This window comes from Erythrolamprus reginae, chromosome 2 (assembly GCF_031021105.1).
Source record: "Erythrolamprus reginae isolate rEryReg1 chromosome 2, rEryReg1.hap1, whole genome shotgun sequence".
NCBI lineage: Eukaryota > Metazoa > Chordata > Lepidosauria > Squamata > Dipsadidae > Erythrolamprus > Erythrolamprus reginae.
This window is the reverse complement of record NC_091951.1, coordinates 194,859,321-194,874,105: the sequence shown is the minus strand read 5'-3', so window position 1 is coordinate 194,874,105 and position 14,785 is coordinate 194,859,321. Positions and strand designations below refer to the sequence as shown.

General features: G+C 44.4%; 2 protein-coding genes across 7 annotated transcripts in view; one reads left to right on the top strand and one right to left on the bottom strand.

Moving 5' to 3' along the window:
• Positions 1-4,671, top strand: part of PPP1R1A (protein phosphatase 1 regulatory inhibitor subunit 1A) — a 123,577-nt gene extending 118,906 nt beyond the window's left edge. For 2 of the 4 annotated variants that reach the window (XM_070741014.1, XM_070741012.1), the window contains one exon: positions 1,945-2,977. In XM_070741014.1, the coding sequence (XP_070597115.1) occupies positions 1,945-2,006 (62 nt within the window). In that variant the 3' untranslated portion in view covers positions 2,007-2,977. Of the gene's footprint in view, positions 1-1,944; positions 2,978-3,040 lie in introns of those variants that run through there. The other 2 variants (XR_011558138.1, XR_011558139.1) reach the window with 2 other exon arrangements.
• Positions 4,672-9,407: 4,736 nt separating this feature from the next.
• PDE1B (phosphodiesterase 1B) overlaps positions 9,408-14,785 on the bottom strand; it is a 230,555-nt gene continuing 225,177 nt past the window's right edge. For all 3 annotated transcript variants that reach the window (XM_070741008.1, XM_070741010.1, XM_070741009.1), the window contains one exon: positions 9,408-13,127. The gene's annotated coding sequence lies outside the window, so the exon portion shown is untranslated. The remainder of the gene's footprint in view (positions 13,128-14,785) is intronic.

Genomic DNA, 14,785 nt, shown 5'->3' with positions numbered 1-14,785 from the left:
CATATTTAAATGTTACAATCATGTCCCCCCCCTTCCTTTCTGTCCTCCAGACTATACAGATTGAGTTCATTAAGTCTTTCCTGATATGTTTTATGCTTAAGACCTTCCATTTTTGTAGCCCGTCTTTAGACCTGTTCAATTTTGTCAATATCTTTTTGTAGGTGAGGTCTCCAGAATTGAACACAGTATTCCAAATGTGGTCTCACCAGCGCTCTATTCAGCGGGATCACAATCTCCCTCTTCCTGCTTGTTTGTTCATTCCTTCCTTCATTCATTCATTCTTTCATTTGATTTCTATGCCACTCTTCTCCTGAGACTCACAAGTAAGAGTAAGCATAGTAAGCAGAGATTTGTTCCTACTGGTTCTAACCGATTCTTTAGAACCATAAGTAAACCAATGGTGACGTCTCAGAACAGATTCTGTTGGTGCCAGTCCATGGGTGCTGCCATCTTGGTTTTGGCTTCTGAACATACAGAGAAGCCAAGTTTTTGGCACGCTATGTGTGTGCATACTTGTGGAAAGTGTGCCCACACACGGCCCAGCCACATGGCATGGAACGTGCACACTGCATAGGAGGAAGCAAACCGGACGCGAGGTCAGTTAGAACCCACCCATGATAGTAAGCCAACAAAAGTCTGGAACTGTGGTTTGTTGTCTTAAATACTAACCACGGTTTAGTCACCGACCAACCTCCCTGATTCACCCTGCACATTAAATTAAAAACAAAACATAATGGCTTATGTGGGCAACCAGCAGAGTGACAATGCCGTGTTCGGTCATGCACAAAAGAATCAAATCACTCAGGCAAAACCCCACCAAGATAAGTTCTTGATAGGTTTTCAGAAGCCGGGTTGCAAAAAACTGTCCCAGCGACTGAATCATTCCAACATTGTGACTTGGTCGGCATTGAATTGAATTAAAGCAATCAATCCTGGCTCTTGATAATAATTCTCATTATCTCCTGCTTGTTACTTCTCAGCTAGCACAGGAGATAGCAGGGCTTGGATGCAGTGCAGGAAACCAACACCCGCAGGCTTGAAAAGAATAAAATCCTGAATGTGTTGTGTGTCAGCCAGCAAAAGACACATCACTTTCCTTTGGGGAGCCACCCATGACGATGGCAGTCAATTCTCCTTTCAGGTTGGATTAGCTCAGCTGCAATCAAACCAGAGAAAGATTACATTGTGCTGCTATCCCCAAGAGCCCAGCCTAATCCAAACTGAAAGTTGCTTTATTGCTCAGATGGAGGTAGGGGTTTAGAGAAGCAGGTTTCAAAGGAGGCCTGGGCCTTTGTGAGGTCCTTCCAACCTGATACCCAGCCTAAAGCCACATACATCTCTTAAAACTCTCCCAAAATCCTTGGGAGCAGCAATAAAGCTGGCTCGAAGAAGCCCATGAAACTCTGGTCTCTTGGGGATGAGGAACCGGAGACAGAATCTTACTGGGTACACCATGATTCTTGACAAATGTATCTTTTTCTTTTATGTACGCTTTTAGCATATGCACCAAGACAAATTCCTTGTGTGTCCAATCACACTTGGCCAATAAAGAATTCTATTCTATTCTATTAGATCTGTGATGGCGAACGTTTTTTCCTTCGGGTGCCGAAAAAGTGTGGGCGACTGCCTACATTTATAATTCAATGCTTGGGGAAGGCGGAAACAGTTTCCCCTGCTTCGGTAGGAGCTTCTGTCTGTCTTGTCTGTCTATCCAACCATCTTTCTGTTTGGCATTCTACCAATAAGGGAACAGAATTCTATGCAGCTCACACAAACCACAGGAGACTTTGGTCATACCTTTTGGTCAGTTCAAGGAAAAAGCGGAAGTCTATCTAGAAGCATGGTTCTGTTTGGATTATGGCATCCTGAAAATGCCCCCTCCCCCACGGTTTTGTTGCAAAAAGTGTCTCTCTAACTGTTTTGTTTTGTTCTTCTTCTCTATAGGTGATTCTCTGCTGGAGGCAGGCACAGAGTTACAGCTGGACACAGGGCTCACGCATACCTGAGGAATATCGCACAGCTCTTCCTTCCTTCCTTCCTTCCTTCCTTCCTTCCTTCCTTCTCCTTCCTTCCTTCCCCTTCCTTTCCTTTCTTCCACCCTCTCTCCCTTCCTTCTTCCTCCCTCCCTTTCCCTTCCTTCTTTTCCTTTCTCCCTCCCTCCTTTCCTTCCTTTTTCTTTCCTCCCTCCTTTTCCTTACTTCCTTCTTCCTTTCCCTTCCTTTCTTCCCTCCCTCCCTCTCCCTTCTTTCTTTCCTTCCTTTTCCTTTCCTTCCTTCTTTTCCTCCCTCCCTTTCCTTCCTTCCTTCCTTTTTCCTTTCCTTCCTCCTTCTCTCCCTCCCTCCCTTCCTTTTCCTTCCTTCCTTCCCCTCTCCCTTTTTTCCGTCCTTCCTTCTTTTTAAATGATTGTGGGTTTTTTTAAAAAAAAAGAAAAAGATCTCAATGACTAGGTCATATTTGTAATGGCCCTGTCTTATTTTATTTTTTAAGTGGAACCCCCCCCCTCCCCTTCCCTTTTGAGTTTCGTGGTCATACAATATTAGAGATTTAGCCTAGAGCACTGACAGATTTTAATCAGTGATGGAAACGCCTCTGCATTTGGCCCTGAGTGGCAGCCCAGCTCTCCCAAGCAACAGATGCGAGGCTGATTAAAAGTTCTTCAGGCCATTCTTTTCCTGGTTGGATGATAACCTCCATCACTCCAAGCCACATTGGACGGAGGTAATCTAGCATATGTGAAGGCAGACAAGATAGGAAGGTGAGCTTAAGCCTAGAGCTGGACTACTGTAGACTCCAAGGGTGAGGCCCTGACTGAGTGTCCTGCTGTGCATTCCCTTGCCTCTGGCCCACTCTGTGTATGTGTGAAAAAAGAACCAGGAATTCTACCTCCTGATGGGCCACTTTTTGTGTTGTTCCGTAGACCAGGGGTCTCCAACCTTGGCAACTTTAAGACTTGTGGACTTCAACTCCCAGAGTTCCTCAGCCAGCAAACCTGGCTGAGGAACTCTGGGAGTTGAAGTCCACAAGTCTTAAAGTTGCCAAGGTTGGAGACCCCTGCCATAGACAATCATTAGAAGTTTCTCCTTGCCAACATGATATAGTATGGCTCAAACGCCAATTCATCTTTTCTCTCCTCTGCTGTTGAATAGAACGAAGGGAATTTTCTGTAATATTTTACTCCTTTCGCCAGATTCTATGTCCAAAGCTATCACCCTCCAAAGTTGCTCGAGATTTCGCCTCTCCAGGTTGGCAGTCCACGTGGCCAAAAACCTGGTCCGAGGAAAGTTTTCTTTAGGCCTTGTTTTCTACACTGTATGATATTTTGATAGCTGTCTTATTGTTTTCTTGAACCTTGTATTGCTTTCCGCTCCAGCATAGCTTTCATGTATGCTGGGGTCTCGTAGCTCCCTCCGAGCATGCATCTCAAGGCAGCAAGAATTTAGGGTGACACACACGAGATGGACTGCATGCTGGTGTACACTAAGCCTGGGCACAACTGTGCTTCGCACCACAAAAGCCTTCATCTAGTCCGGGTGAAGAGACAATGCGATTCTTGTTAGGGCACCTCAGAGCCTCATCTTTGCCACTCCAGATAGCTGGAAGATGAGTCGAAGAGTCTGCACAGGTGTGTCATTTGGGCAGAATGCACCTGGGAACCGTTAGCAAAGCGATGAGAAGCAAAGGATTCAGAGATGGGGCACGTTGCTTCGGGATGCACGGTGGTAAACCATCAAAAAGAGCCAAGCCAACTTTGGAAGTTCTGCACGGCCCCAGTATGCCACATAGTTATCAACCTGGACCGGAATAAGAGAGATTTCTCCTCTGGTGTTGTGGGGTAGGCTCCTTCAGCTGCCTTCAAGCCCATCTCTTGGTTCCAGTTCTATTCTGCCGAATCCTGCCTCCTTCTTAGGTAAGGAAAACTGGGCAGCTCTGGTCCTTATCCAACACCCCTCGATTCTCCTCCTAGTGGAAGTCCACCAACAGTACCACCCAGCAGTGCCTTCCGAGAACAAACCAGCATTTCTGCTGTCACACCTACAGGCCTCTTTGTCGCACCTGTGTGCAAAACCTCCAAGAGTTGCCATGCAAGTATTACAAGATCATGAGTACCGGGATACAAATTTATATGCCTATGAATGATCAGGAGGGTTTGCAATAGCTGCCCTTCCCCCCCTTCTCGTTTTAGATGTACCACCAGTGTTTTAAACTTTTAAAAGTGGAAAAACCAGCAGCCCTTCTAATGATGTTGAATTACAGTTTGCGGCCTTCTTTTCCCCTTCGATCGTGCTGGCGGCTAGAAATAGTAGTTTGACAGCATCCGAAGGGCTACATCATCCATTCAAATCCGAAATACATTCAAGGTTGCCATGTCTTAATAAGGGAACTAGTTGAACATAGCCTAGATGAGAAGTAGACTATATATAGTTGGTGAATGGGGAGGGGGCTTTTCTTATATTATTGTTCGCAACATAATCCCACCCCCCAGATGATGAAGCGGCTGCAATCAGGAACCGTGTGAAAGTTCAGAGCAAACTGCCTGCTTGGGACTGTCCTAAGTCCTACACTGCTGTATCCCTGAATTGGTTTTACGTATCTGGACTACAATGCTGGACTCTGCATCCTCACACACACCCCACCTGTGAATCCTGCTTCTTTATTAAATGGGTCATCTTTGCTTGGTTTGTGAGTCCTTCATCACTGGCTATGCCAGTGTGGTTTGCATAGTGTTTGTGATGCGGCATCATTTGGCATCCACATTGAGAATACCGTTGGCAACCCTTTCTCTTGACTTGCAAGACTGGTTCTTGGTCCCAAATATTGATACTACCGATTCTGCCCTGATTACAAAGGAAGTTAAATCCTTCTGTGATCAGAAGAGCAAACACTTCTAAGAGGAAGCACACACTAAACTCAGGCTGCAGGAACTGAAAAACATACTATTAACATTCATTTGAAAGTCCATCTGAGGGATCTGTCTATTGATCACGGTCTAGAGTCATCCGCTCATGATATACCCAACTTTACTCCCAGCTATTGGCTATACAAAATCCCCTATTGCCATCTTAAAGCTTAACAAGGGCATATAGCAGTTTTCTCCTGGATTTTTTCAAAAGTTGTTTAGCATTCCCTACTGATTTGCTCATACAAATATAGAGCCAGTTCAGCAGTTCAAATCTCACCACCGGCTCAAGGTTGACTCAGCCTTCTGTCATTCTGAGGTGGGTAAAATAAGGACCCAGATTGTTGGGGGAAATATGCTATTTCTGTAAACCAACTAGAGAGGGCTGGAAAAGCACTATGAAGCGGTACATAAGTCTAAATGCTATTGCTATAGAACTCCCAAATTTAGCTGAGGCTGTAATCCTGTGTATTCTTTCCTATAAGAGGAATATACGTAGTCAATGAATTTTCAGTTGCTTCCTGAAAAACATACCATATTTTTGGAGTATAAGATGCACCATGTCCCCCCAAAAGAGGCTGAGTCTTATACTGTGAATGTAGCTTTTACTAAGCTTTTTTTTAGTCCTAACGAGGTGCTGATGCGATCTGTGCTTTGCTAGCTAAACAATCTTCCCTTTGCCTGCTTCTTTCATTGCTGTTCCCTCTGACAATCTTCTGCCTTTTTTCCAGCCCTAATGAGGTACGATCTGTGCTTTGCTAGTAAAGTGATCTTCTCTTTGCCTGATTTTCTTATTGTTTCTCTCTGAAGAGAGAAAAGTGTTTTAGAAACTGTTTTTTATCCCCAATCAGGGGGTTAAAAAACAAGCACATGGGCTCAAAACCAGTAAACTAATGTGTTGAAGCTGACCAGACTAAAAACTAGCCAGATGAATGCCTGGTAGGCAGATTATTTTTTCCCTCCCCCAAAACTTAGGTGTATTTTATACTCTGGTGCGTCTTATATTCCAAAAGATATGGCATATGGGCCATAAGGGCAGGGCTGGTTATGGTGTTCTGGATCATGGAACAAGAAGATGAGAAGTTTTTCACTTTCTCTTCTCAAGGAAATATAATTAATACTGCCCTCTCCTTTACCCTCAAATAAAGCAGAGCGATTCGAAGTCACCCAATGGCTTCAAGAAAGATTTAAACTTGGGCAGTCACAATTGCAGTTCACATATTTCTGAGCTTTGAATTTACAGCTCTGGTTATGATGGATGGGCAGATGGAACTTGGAGGGTGAGGGTACCCCCAGTCTTAGCCAAAAGATCCTTGTTAATTCTGTGGAGATGGCATTAAAAATGTGTAATTGATTCTCAGAAAATTTACAGGTAATCCTCATGGCTATGGATTTAGGAACGATTGAGACTATGTAAGAACAATTACATCATTGGAATGGCTTACCTCTGGAAGTTGTGAATGCTTCATCACTGGAGGTTTTCAAGAAGAGTGGATAGCCATTTGCCATTGGATATGAAGTCTCCTGTTTGAGCAAGTTGTTAGACTAGAAGGCCCAAGGTTTTTTCCAACTCAGTTATTCTATGTTTTGTCATTAAGCAAAGCTGTCCCTAAGTGGAAAATCGAGAGACTGCAACTGAGCTTTCTTTATCCATGTTCCCCACCCTTTAAAACAGGCCTGTCAAGCTGGCAGTCCATGGGATGGATGCATCATGCGCAGGCCACACCCACCCCGGCTCCACAAAGGCAAAAAAATAATGTGACAACAGCACAAAATGTGACGTGATATGATTGATTTGACACCCATGCTTTAGAATGCTCAATCTGATATAGTGCCGGAATAGCCAGTGCAACTGGTGCCTATAACTGATCAGCTAGTTTCACACATTTATCTTTTGCTTGCTTCCCAACAATTTCGCTGTAGCTTTCCTTAGGAATTAGAGTAATTTCCAAAAAGGGATTTAATGTTTGTATTTACATTCATTCCAGAGCAAAGGATTACAAGAGAGTAAGCAGGCACAGTATGGTGAACACACAGTGCCGTGGTGCCAGCAGCTCCGAGCATATTTCACAAAAAAGTTCTGTTTATTTCTCATTGTGTGCCTGCCTGCTCTCTTATAATCCCTTCCTCTCTATTCTGCAAGGAAGTGGGGGGGGGGAGAGCACAAGTGATTTCTGTATGTAATCTCTCCTGTACCTGATGTGTTTAGTTTTTACCTACACCCGTCTCGCAAAGAAAGATTGCAGAGGAAAGGATTACATGAGAGTAAGCAGGCACAGTATGGTGAACACACAATGCTGTGGTGCCAGCAGCTCCGAGCATATTTCACAAAAAAGTTCTCTTTATTTCTCATTGTGTCCCTGCCTGCTCTCTTATAATCCCTTCCTCTCTATTCTGCAAGGGAGGGGGGAGAGAGCACAAGTGATTTCTGTATGTAATCTCTCCTGTACCTGATGTGTTCAGTTTTTACTTCCACCCGTCTCACAAAGAAGAAAGATAGGAGAGGAAAGGATTACATGAGAGTAAGCAGGCACACAATAGGGAACAAACTGGGCTGCTTGCATAGCCTGCCCTGATGGACTGTGTCTATGAAGGGAGAAGTGGCATGGTGGACTACAGTGAGGCATTAGTTTCCCAGAAAAGAGGGAGCAAATTCCAAGGAAAGGAAACAAGAGCCAACATAGCCTAAAGCTGGATTGGAAGCAAGAAATTTAGCAGAGCCACTCCCTAGAATTTCCAAGGTTATATTCATTAAGGCTCTAAGTAATATAGGTTTAGTCTGGTAAGCTTCTAGTTCAGTGTTTCCGAACCCTGGCAACTTGAAGATATCTGGACTTCAACTCCCAGAATTCCCCAGCCAGCGAATGCTGGCTGGGGACTTCTGGGAGTTGAAATCCAGATATGTTCAAGTTGCCAAGGTTGGGAAACACTGTTCTAGTTATATGATGTAAGCACATAAAGAACTGAAGTTTGACTGGATTTTTCTATGCCATTCTTGGTCTGGCCTGAAATGCTCACTTGTGTTGCCGTACTTCTTTCAATATTTATTCCCCATTATATGCCTACATTTTTAAAATCCTTTACCCTCCAATCAGTTCACTTTGCAAGGGAGGAAAAAAGAAAAGAAAATTCCATCTTATCAATGTCAAATTTTGCAGAAAGGTTTTGCTCAGTGTATTCATTGTTTATTTATTTATTGCACTACCCCGGCAGTTCTGGTTTTCAAAGCCTGTTGCATGGCATACAATATCACAGTAAATACAGTGGTACCTCGTGATACGAACCCCTCGTCATACAAACTTTCCGAGATATGAACCCGGGGTTTGGAAATTTTTTGCCTCTTCTTTCAAACTTTTTCCGTCTTACCAACCCGCCGCCCAAATGTCGAACCCGGAGGTTTGGCAAAAGGTCGGGTTCGGGTGGCTGCCGAGAAGCGCCGCCACCCGGCTGTCACCTTTTGAAACAGCCGGGGGGCTGGAGTCCACGTTTCGGCCGGCCAGGAAAGACGTCTTCATGACGTCAAAGCTCCGCCCATGGAATTCCCTATTGGGATTCCCCACCTCCATTTGAACATCCCGACCGGCCCTACAGCTCTGCGGCTCTTTTGCAAAGCTGACAGCCGGGCGGCGGGGCTTCTCAGCATCCTCCTGAACCCAAACGCTGAACTCGAACTTTTGCCGAACTTCTGGGTTCGGCATTCGGGAGAACGCCGAGAAGCCCCCCAGCTGTTTCAAAATGCGACAGATGGGATGTAGGGCTTCTCGGCAACCTCCTGAACCCAGAAGTTTGGCAAAAGTTTGGGTTTGGTGTTCGGGTTTGGGAGGACGCCGAGAAACCCCCCAGCTGTTTCAAAAGGCGACAGTCGAGCAGCGGCGCCCAGCGGAGCACCATTTTTGCGGGGGGGGGGGTGTTCTTGCACGCATTAATTGACTTTACATTGTTTCCTATGGGAAACATTGTTTCATCTTACGAACTTTTGGCCTTACGAACCTCCTCCAGGAACCAATTAAGTTCGTTAGCTGAGGTATTACTGTATTGGCAACTTTTGTTATTAAGAATGGAATCTTATTTCAGCAATTGACCTAAAGAGCCTGACTTTGCTGCTTCACACCAAATTAGCATATTAATTAGTATTATAAGCCCTCTTTCCACCTACATTACTTCTCCAGAAAACGTCTCTGGTTAATGGCTCTCTCTTAATCTCTACAATTATATGAAACTATTAAATGTCTAGGGCAACTCAGATAGTTTCCCATTAAATTCCTAAATGTTTGAATCGAATTCTATGCTCATGCATATTTTAAAAACACTAAGGGAAACTATGTATGTAAATGAGAATCCTTGTGCAGATTTTTAAGCAAAAATTAGAAAATGAGTATAGCTGTTCAAACTTGCATAAGTATTTGCATAAGAGCTAATGTATTGTACTGACAAGCATTTTTTAAAAAAAGGTTGACCCCCCCTCCCTTTTCTATGAAATTTCTGATAAACAAACCAGGAGTCAAAATGCTTCTTTGATTTTCCCCCTCCTTTTATTTTATTTGTTTCTTCTTTTTAAAGTTGCTTTTACATGCGCATAATTTGGAATTCTGCATTGGAACATGGAGCTGTTATAATAAGAATCTGACTTCAAGAAACAGAACGACAATCAAAAAAAAAGAGAGAGAGAGTTACTGCATGGTAGAAAAAATTATGTCCGAGGTACAAATACATACAGAGTTCCAAGGACCAAATGTTTTTGACAAAGAGATATTTACAAAGTTGTGGGACTGAGGGAAGAGGACAAGGAAGATGGAAATGCAAACAGGAAGTTTTGCCCGAGTTGAACACTTGGAGAACTAGCCAAATTAGGACAAAAATAGCTCCAATCCACTATGATCCTTGTTCAATCGTGTTGGTCTCCAGGAAAACATTCAGAATGTTAGATTAGGTGGCACAGCCGAAGAAGAAATATAGGGCAAATTTTCAGCTACATCTCCATTTCAAAAGAAGAATCTACTTGGAGAAAAGGCGGGAGAGGGGGATTCTATTAGTTGTGTTGTTGGCCTAACTGCAGAGTCAGGAAAAGTGATGTTCATTGTGAAGAAACAAGATATCCATTCCCATCACAGTCACCATAACTATACTCTACTTTTACTTCTGTATACTGTACTTAAATGGTGGCTTTTCCCATTATTCATCCATCTCTGTATAGAACTTCTTCCTCTGGAGCTTAAGCCAAATAGGCTGTTCCCACCCTGAGGCTAATCTGAAAAAAAAAATAAAACCCACTTATCCTATCTTCTTTCTTCTTGCAGTGCCTGAGCCAAATGCAAGAAGATAATTCTATCCTGCTGCCTTGATGCTCTGAGCTCCGTAGCTAAAGAAACGTAAAGAGACCATTGGCAATGTTGGCCCAACCAATTGATTTTTCACAGAGGATCACCAGTTTGCCTTTTTTACACTGTTCACAATGAAAAGGCCAACATCTGGGAATGACCATCTAAAATCAACCTATGCATTCATTAAAAGCATCTGGGATAACGCACCTAGAACTAACCTCTTGTTCCTGCACTTAGCACCCAATCACACAAATCTTGTTCTCCCCAGTTAAGAAGGTAAACATCCCTGCACATGGAATACATTCTCTCCATTATTATCCTAGTAGGGTTTTTTAAAGGATTGAGAGTCTGATTTGGGGAGGTTTTGCAAATTCCTTAGGGTCCTCTTGAGCTGCTCTGTACATCTCTTCCTAAACTTACATGTCTTAGCTCTCCCTAAGATTTCTCACAATTGTCTTGTGTTTATTGTGCCCTAAGACACACAGATGTACTTGGAACATGAACTAACCAAATTCCTGCTACAGATTAGCCAATGATGGGGTGTCACCGGATTGCTTTGATGCCCAAATTGCCTGTCAAATGACAGTCTGCCGCCAAGCCATTTCTCAAGTTGTGGCAGTTTCTTGGCATCTACCACTGCACCCCAATGCCCTTATCCTGACCGTAGCATTTCTTTGCTGTGTACACTTGCAGCTGTGTCGTATTATATTGGCAGCTCAGACTACTGTAATTTAGCAAACAGCAGTATAAGCGAATGAAAGTGTGCCAAAAATGGGAATTAGCCAAACTTGCTCTTCAACAGCAATGAAATAAGCGTGTCTCAATTTTGTAGATGAACTTCAAAGACGTTTCTTCTATGTTCCAGAGTCTTAGAGCCACAACTGATCTAATATGCATCCCCAACAAGTCAAAACCACGCTTCTGTTCTAATTTGCTGCTAAATGTGAAAGAAGTGCCAGGGCTTCAATAGCAACCAATCTGGAAGACATATTGCCACCGTTCAGATCTATGGAATGATCTGCAGCTTGACAGAAAGACAATTTGCCCTTGGTGACAAGTATGATGTTATTACTTAGCTGAGCCCTAACATTACTCTGTGCTCCGGATTCAAGTTACATAAACCCTGGTCTTTTCTCCTTTTCTGCTAGCGAGATGCCCTTCTCAGAACGCCTTTGTCTGCAGGCAATTTCTTTCTTTTTTTCATCCTGATCTCAACATCCATGTTAGCAGGACACCATAGTGTCCAGATGATTGCTAAGGAAGATAAATCCTTCCACTCTCCACTGTTCCGCCAGAACTGAAGAAGTTTCCTTGGACGAGAAGCAAAACGTCTTCGAGGAAAAATACAGTTGCCTTTTGAAAAAGCGCCTTTGGGTCTACCATAACCTGCATGGGACTGAGAATCTCCACTGACACGAGAGAGAGGGAGAGTTTTTCTGTCGAAGGAGCATTTAAACCTACAATCTCAGTGGGAGGAAAAACAGATGCTGAAATCCTGATGCGCACAAATGAGTGACACATACTACTATCCCAGTGGTCCCCAACTGAGTGCCTTCTAAATGAGTTGGACTACAATTCATTTCATTCCCCAGCCAGCCTCCTCTCTCTCTCTCTTCCCCACCCAACTATCCCTTGCGATCCCTGTCAATTCTAGATGAGCCTGATGAGATTCGATCTGTCAAACTGCTGGCAGCCAATGATCAGCAGAAGTAGCCTGCAGTACCGCACTGTAATCACTGTGGCTAATAAACATGAACAAAGTTGTAGAGCAACCTATTTGGAAAGCATTAGATTGGGGAAGTCTGAATTGAGATACTGTGAACTTTCTGCAGGTCGAGTCCTAACAGTTGTGAAATCTCTTGCTGGCCCAAAGCTTTCTGGCCTCCACCCATACTGCAAATTCCCAATAGCAGGGATTGAGTTTTATGACGGGGAGAAGGAAACATGACTTGAGTTTCCAGGCCAGAGCTGAAGAAGCAGCTGCTTCTAAAGAGAGATTACCTTCACTTGCTTATCTCTCTGAAATGCTGGAATGATTGGGCAACATTTAATGATATGGGTGGGGGGAACAGCAGGTGAGGATCAGAGTTTGCTCACGGTATTTAAGCTGTTGCCCGAAGGAGGGAGAGAGGATGCATTTTATATCTGAGTCGTTAATGCCACAGCAGTTGAAAATTGGACATCTTCAAAACCAGGGGGAAAAAGACCACAGCAATGTCCTTTCCCCATGCAAGCAGCTGGATGAGAGAGAGACAGCAGGATGTTGCCCTATGGGGAGAATTTCATTAGGGGCGGTGAAGGACTGCTGAGATCAAAACACTCAAAGCCTACTCCAGAGGCCATCAAGCAGGGATGAGAGTCCCCGCCATCAGACACATACATACCTGCCATGCTCAGTTGAAAATAATAATAATAATAATACCCTCCTGATACTCTTCACCCACAGTACAGCCACCACCATTCTTTCTCTAAAAGGGAGGTTGGGTGCAGAAAGTGGAGACAGTTGCCTTGGCAGTCGCTTGGCTGGTTTGGCAGTGAAAAGCCTTACCTGGGCTGTTGGGCACGAAAGGGGATTGTTTGGGGTGACCGGTCCCAGCGTTACCCTTGGGCCTTTTTTGCCCACTTGCACTCGGGGATGGGAGGACGTTATACCCGGGGGGGGGGGAAGGGAGGGTCTCAGTCTTTCATTCTCTCTGCAACTCAGGGATGGGGCAGGCAGTGTGTACTGTGTGATGTCGACGTCGTTGACTCGGTAACACTTGCATTTATCAGTATTAATATTATTACTAGTAGTATTGATGGTCGCATTCATGTCACACCCTTCTCGAGCCGGGGGAGGGGCTCCCTCCCTGTGCGGATGGTGCTGAGTCGATGGTATCGAAGACTTTGGAGTAAACTGTGTTGAAAACCTGCCGGTTAAAAATAGAAGCAGAATTAAAGGTGGAGAAAGAGAGAGAGATAAAGAAAGAAGATAACCAGATCCTTGCCAGAAGGATAAGTCACTGCAGGTGATTGCTCTTCTCAGTTGGAATCAGTAGTGGGTTGCTACACTGGTGCAGTAGGGGACTGCGCATTGGTAACAGCTGCTACATCGTGCAATTTGCGCGCAACTGCTCAGGTGGCAGTCCCGTGGGCCCCGCCATCATTTTCCTTCAATTTTTTTCTTCAATTTTTTGTATTTTTTGCTTCATGCACTTATTTATTTTATTTATTTATTCATTTGTCCAATACACAAATACATAGGAAGAAAAATAGACATGTGATAATATTTGTGTCCCCTTGCCAAGATTTCAGTGCATTTTTACTTCCTGTGCATGCACAGAAGGAAAAACACACTGGGGAGGCACGTGCTATGCAAGACAATGGAAGCTGCATGCCCAGCACATAGGTAGTGGCGGTAATAGCAGTCTGCCCCTGTTTGAAAAGAACAGCAACAGGATTTAGTTGCTACCAATTGATTTAGAGTAGCTTTCCTCAACTTGATATCCTTCAGGTGTGTTGGGACTACTCCCAAACGGCTTGACAGCAGAGGTAGAAACAAACCTCGGATATCAAGAGCTGCTTTCAAGCATCCTAGGCTCAGATCTCACTGACAGCAATCTGGCAAGTTTTAAGGCAACTTAAGTTCTTCCCTTCGGTAGAGGGGTATTTGAGGGGATGCTTTTGAGACTTCAGGACAGCCTACAGAAGACTGCAGGAGGGGTAATAAGTAAAGAACAACACCCGCTAGGCTCAGCTCCATATAATATATGGGGAACAAAGTGTGAAGTGGCCTTACGCCTTTGTCTCGTGTCTGTGTCTTTCTAGATTAGCCTTCCTTACGAAGCCGAGGGAAGAGCAGGTTGGACAAGGGAGTCTTTTGATCAGTGAACTCAAAGCTGGGAGGTTTCTCTCATCCTCCACACTTGGGGGCCACTATAGACCTTAGGCATCATCATAATCTGAGGCTTCCAAGTTAGATACTGTACACAAGAGCAGGGGTGAAATTCAATTTTTTTCCCTATTGTTTCTGTGGGTGTGGCAGGGAAGGATATTGCAAAATCTCCATTCCCATCCCACTGCTGGGGCCAGCCAGAGGTGATGTTTGCCGGTTCTCCTTAACTACTCGAAATCTCAGCTCCAGAACCTGCTGAATTTCACCCCTGCAGCAGGGATGTCAAACTCAAGGCCTGTGGGGTGCTTAGATCTGGCCCGGAAACAATGACGGACCAGCCCATAGTGCCTCTGCCAGGTAAGACTAAGCTGTTTTCACTAGCAGAAGCCTACAGGAGGCCATTCACGGCTGAAAACGGAGCCTCAATGACTGATATCGAGCTGGCCATGACCCCTCCCCAGCCCCCCAAGGTCAAACATGACCCTGATGCAGCCCTCAATGAAATCGAATTTGACAACCCTGATACACACTGCATAGTTTTCATCACATGATCAGCCCAAAATGTTATATTCTCATCTCCCTTTTTAAAGCATTTGAGGATTTGTTGGAGCCTCAGACCTTTCTCTGGGCCATTGCAAGATTGGCCAGCATTGTGTGCTCTGCCCCCAGATAATCCGATTTTGGTGGACTCCC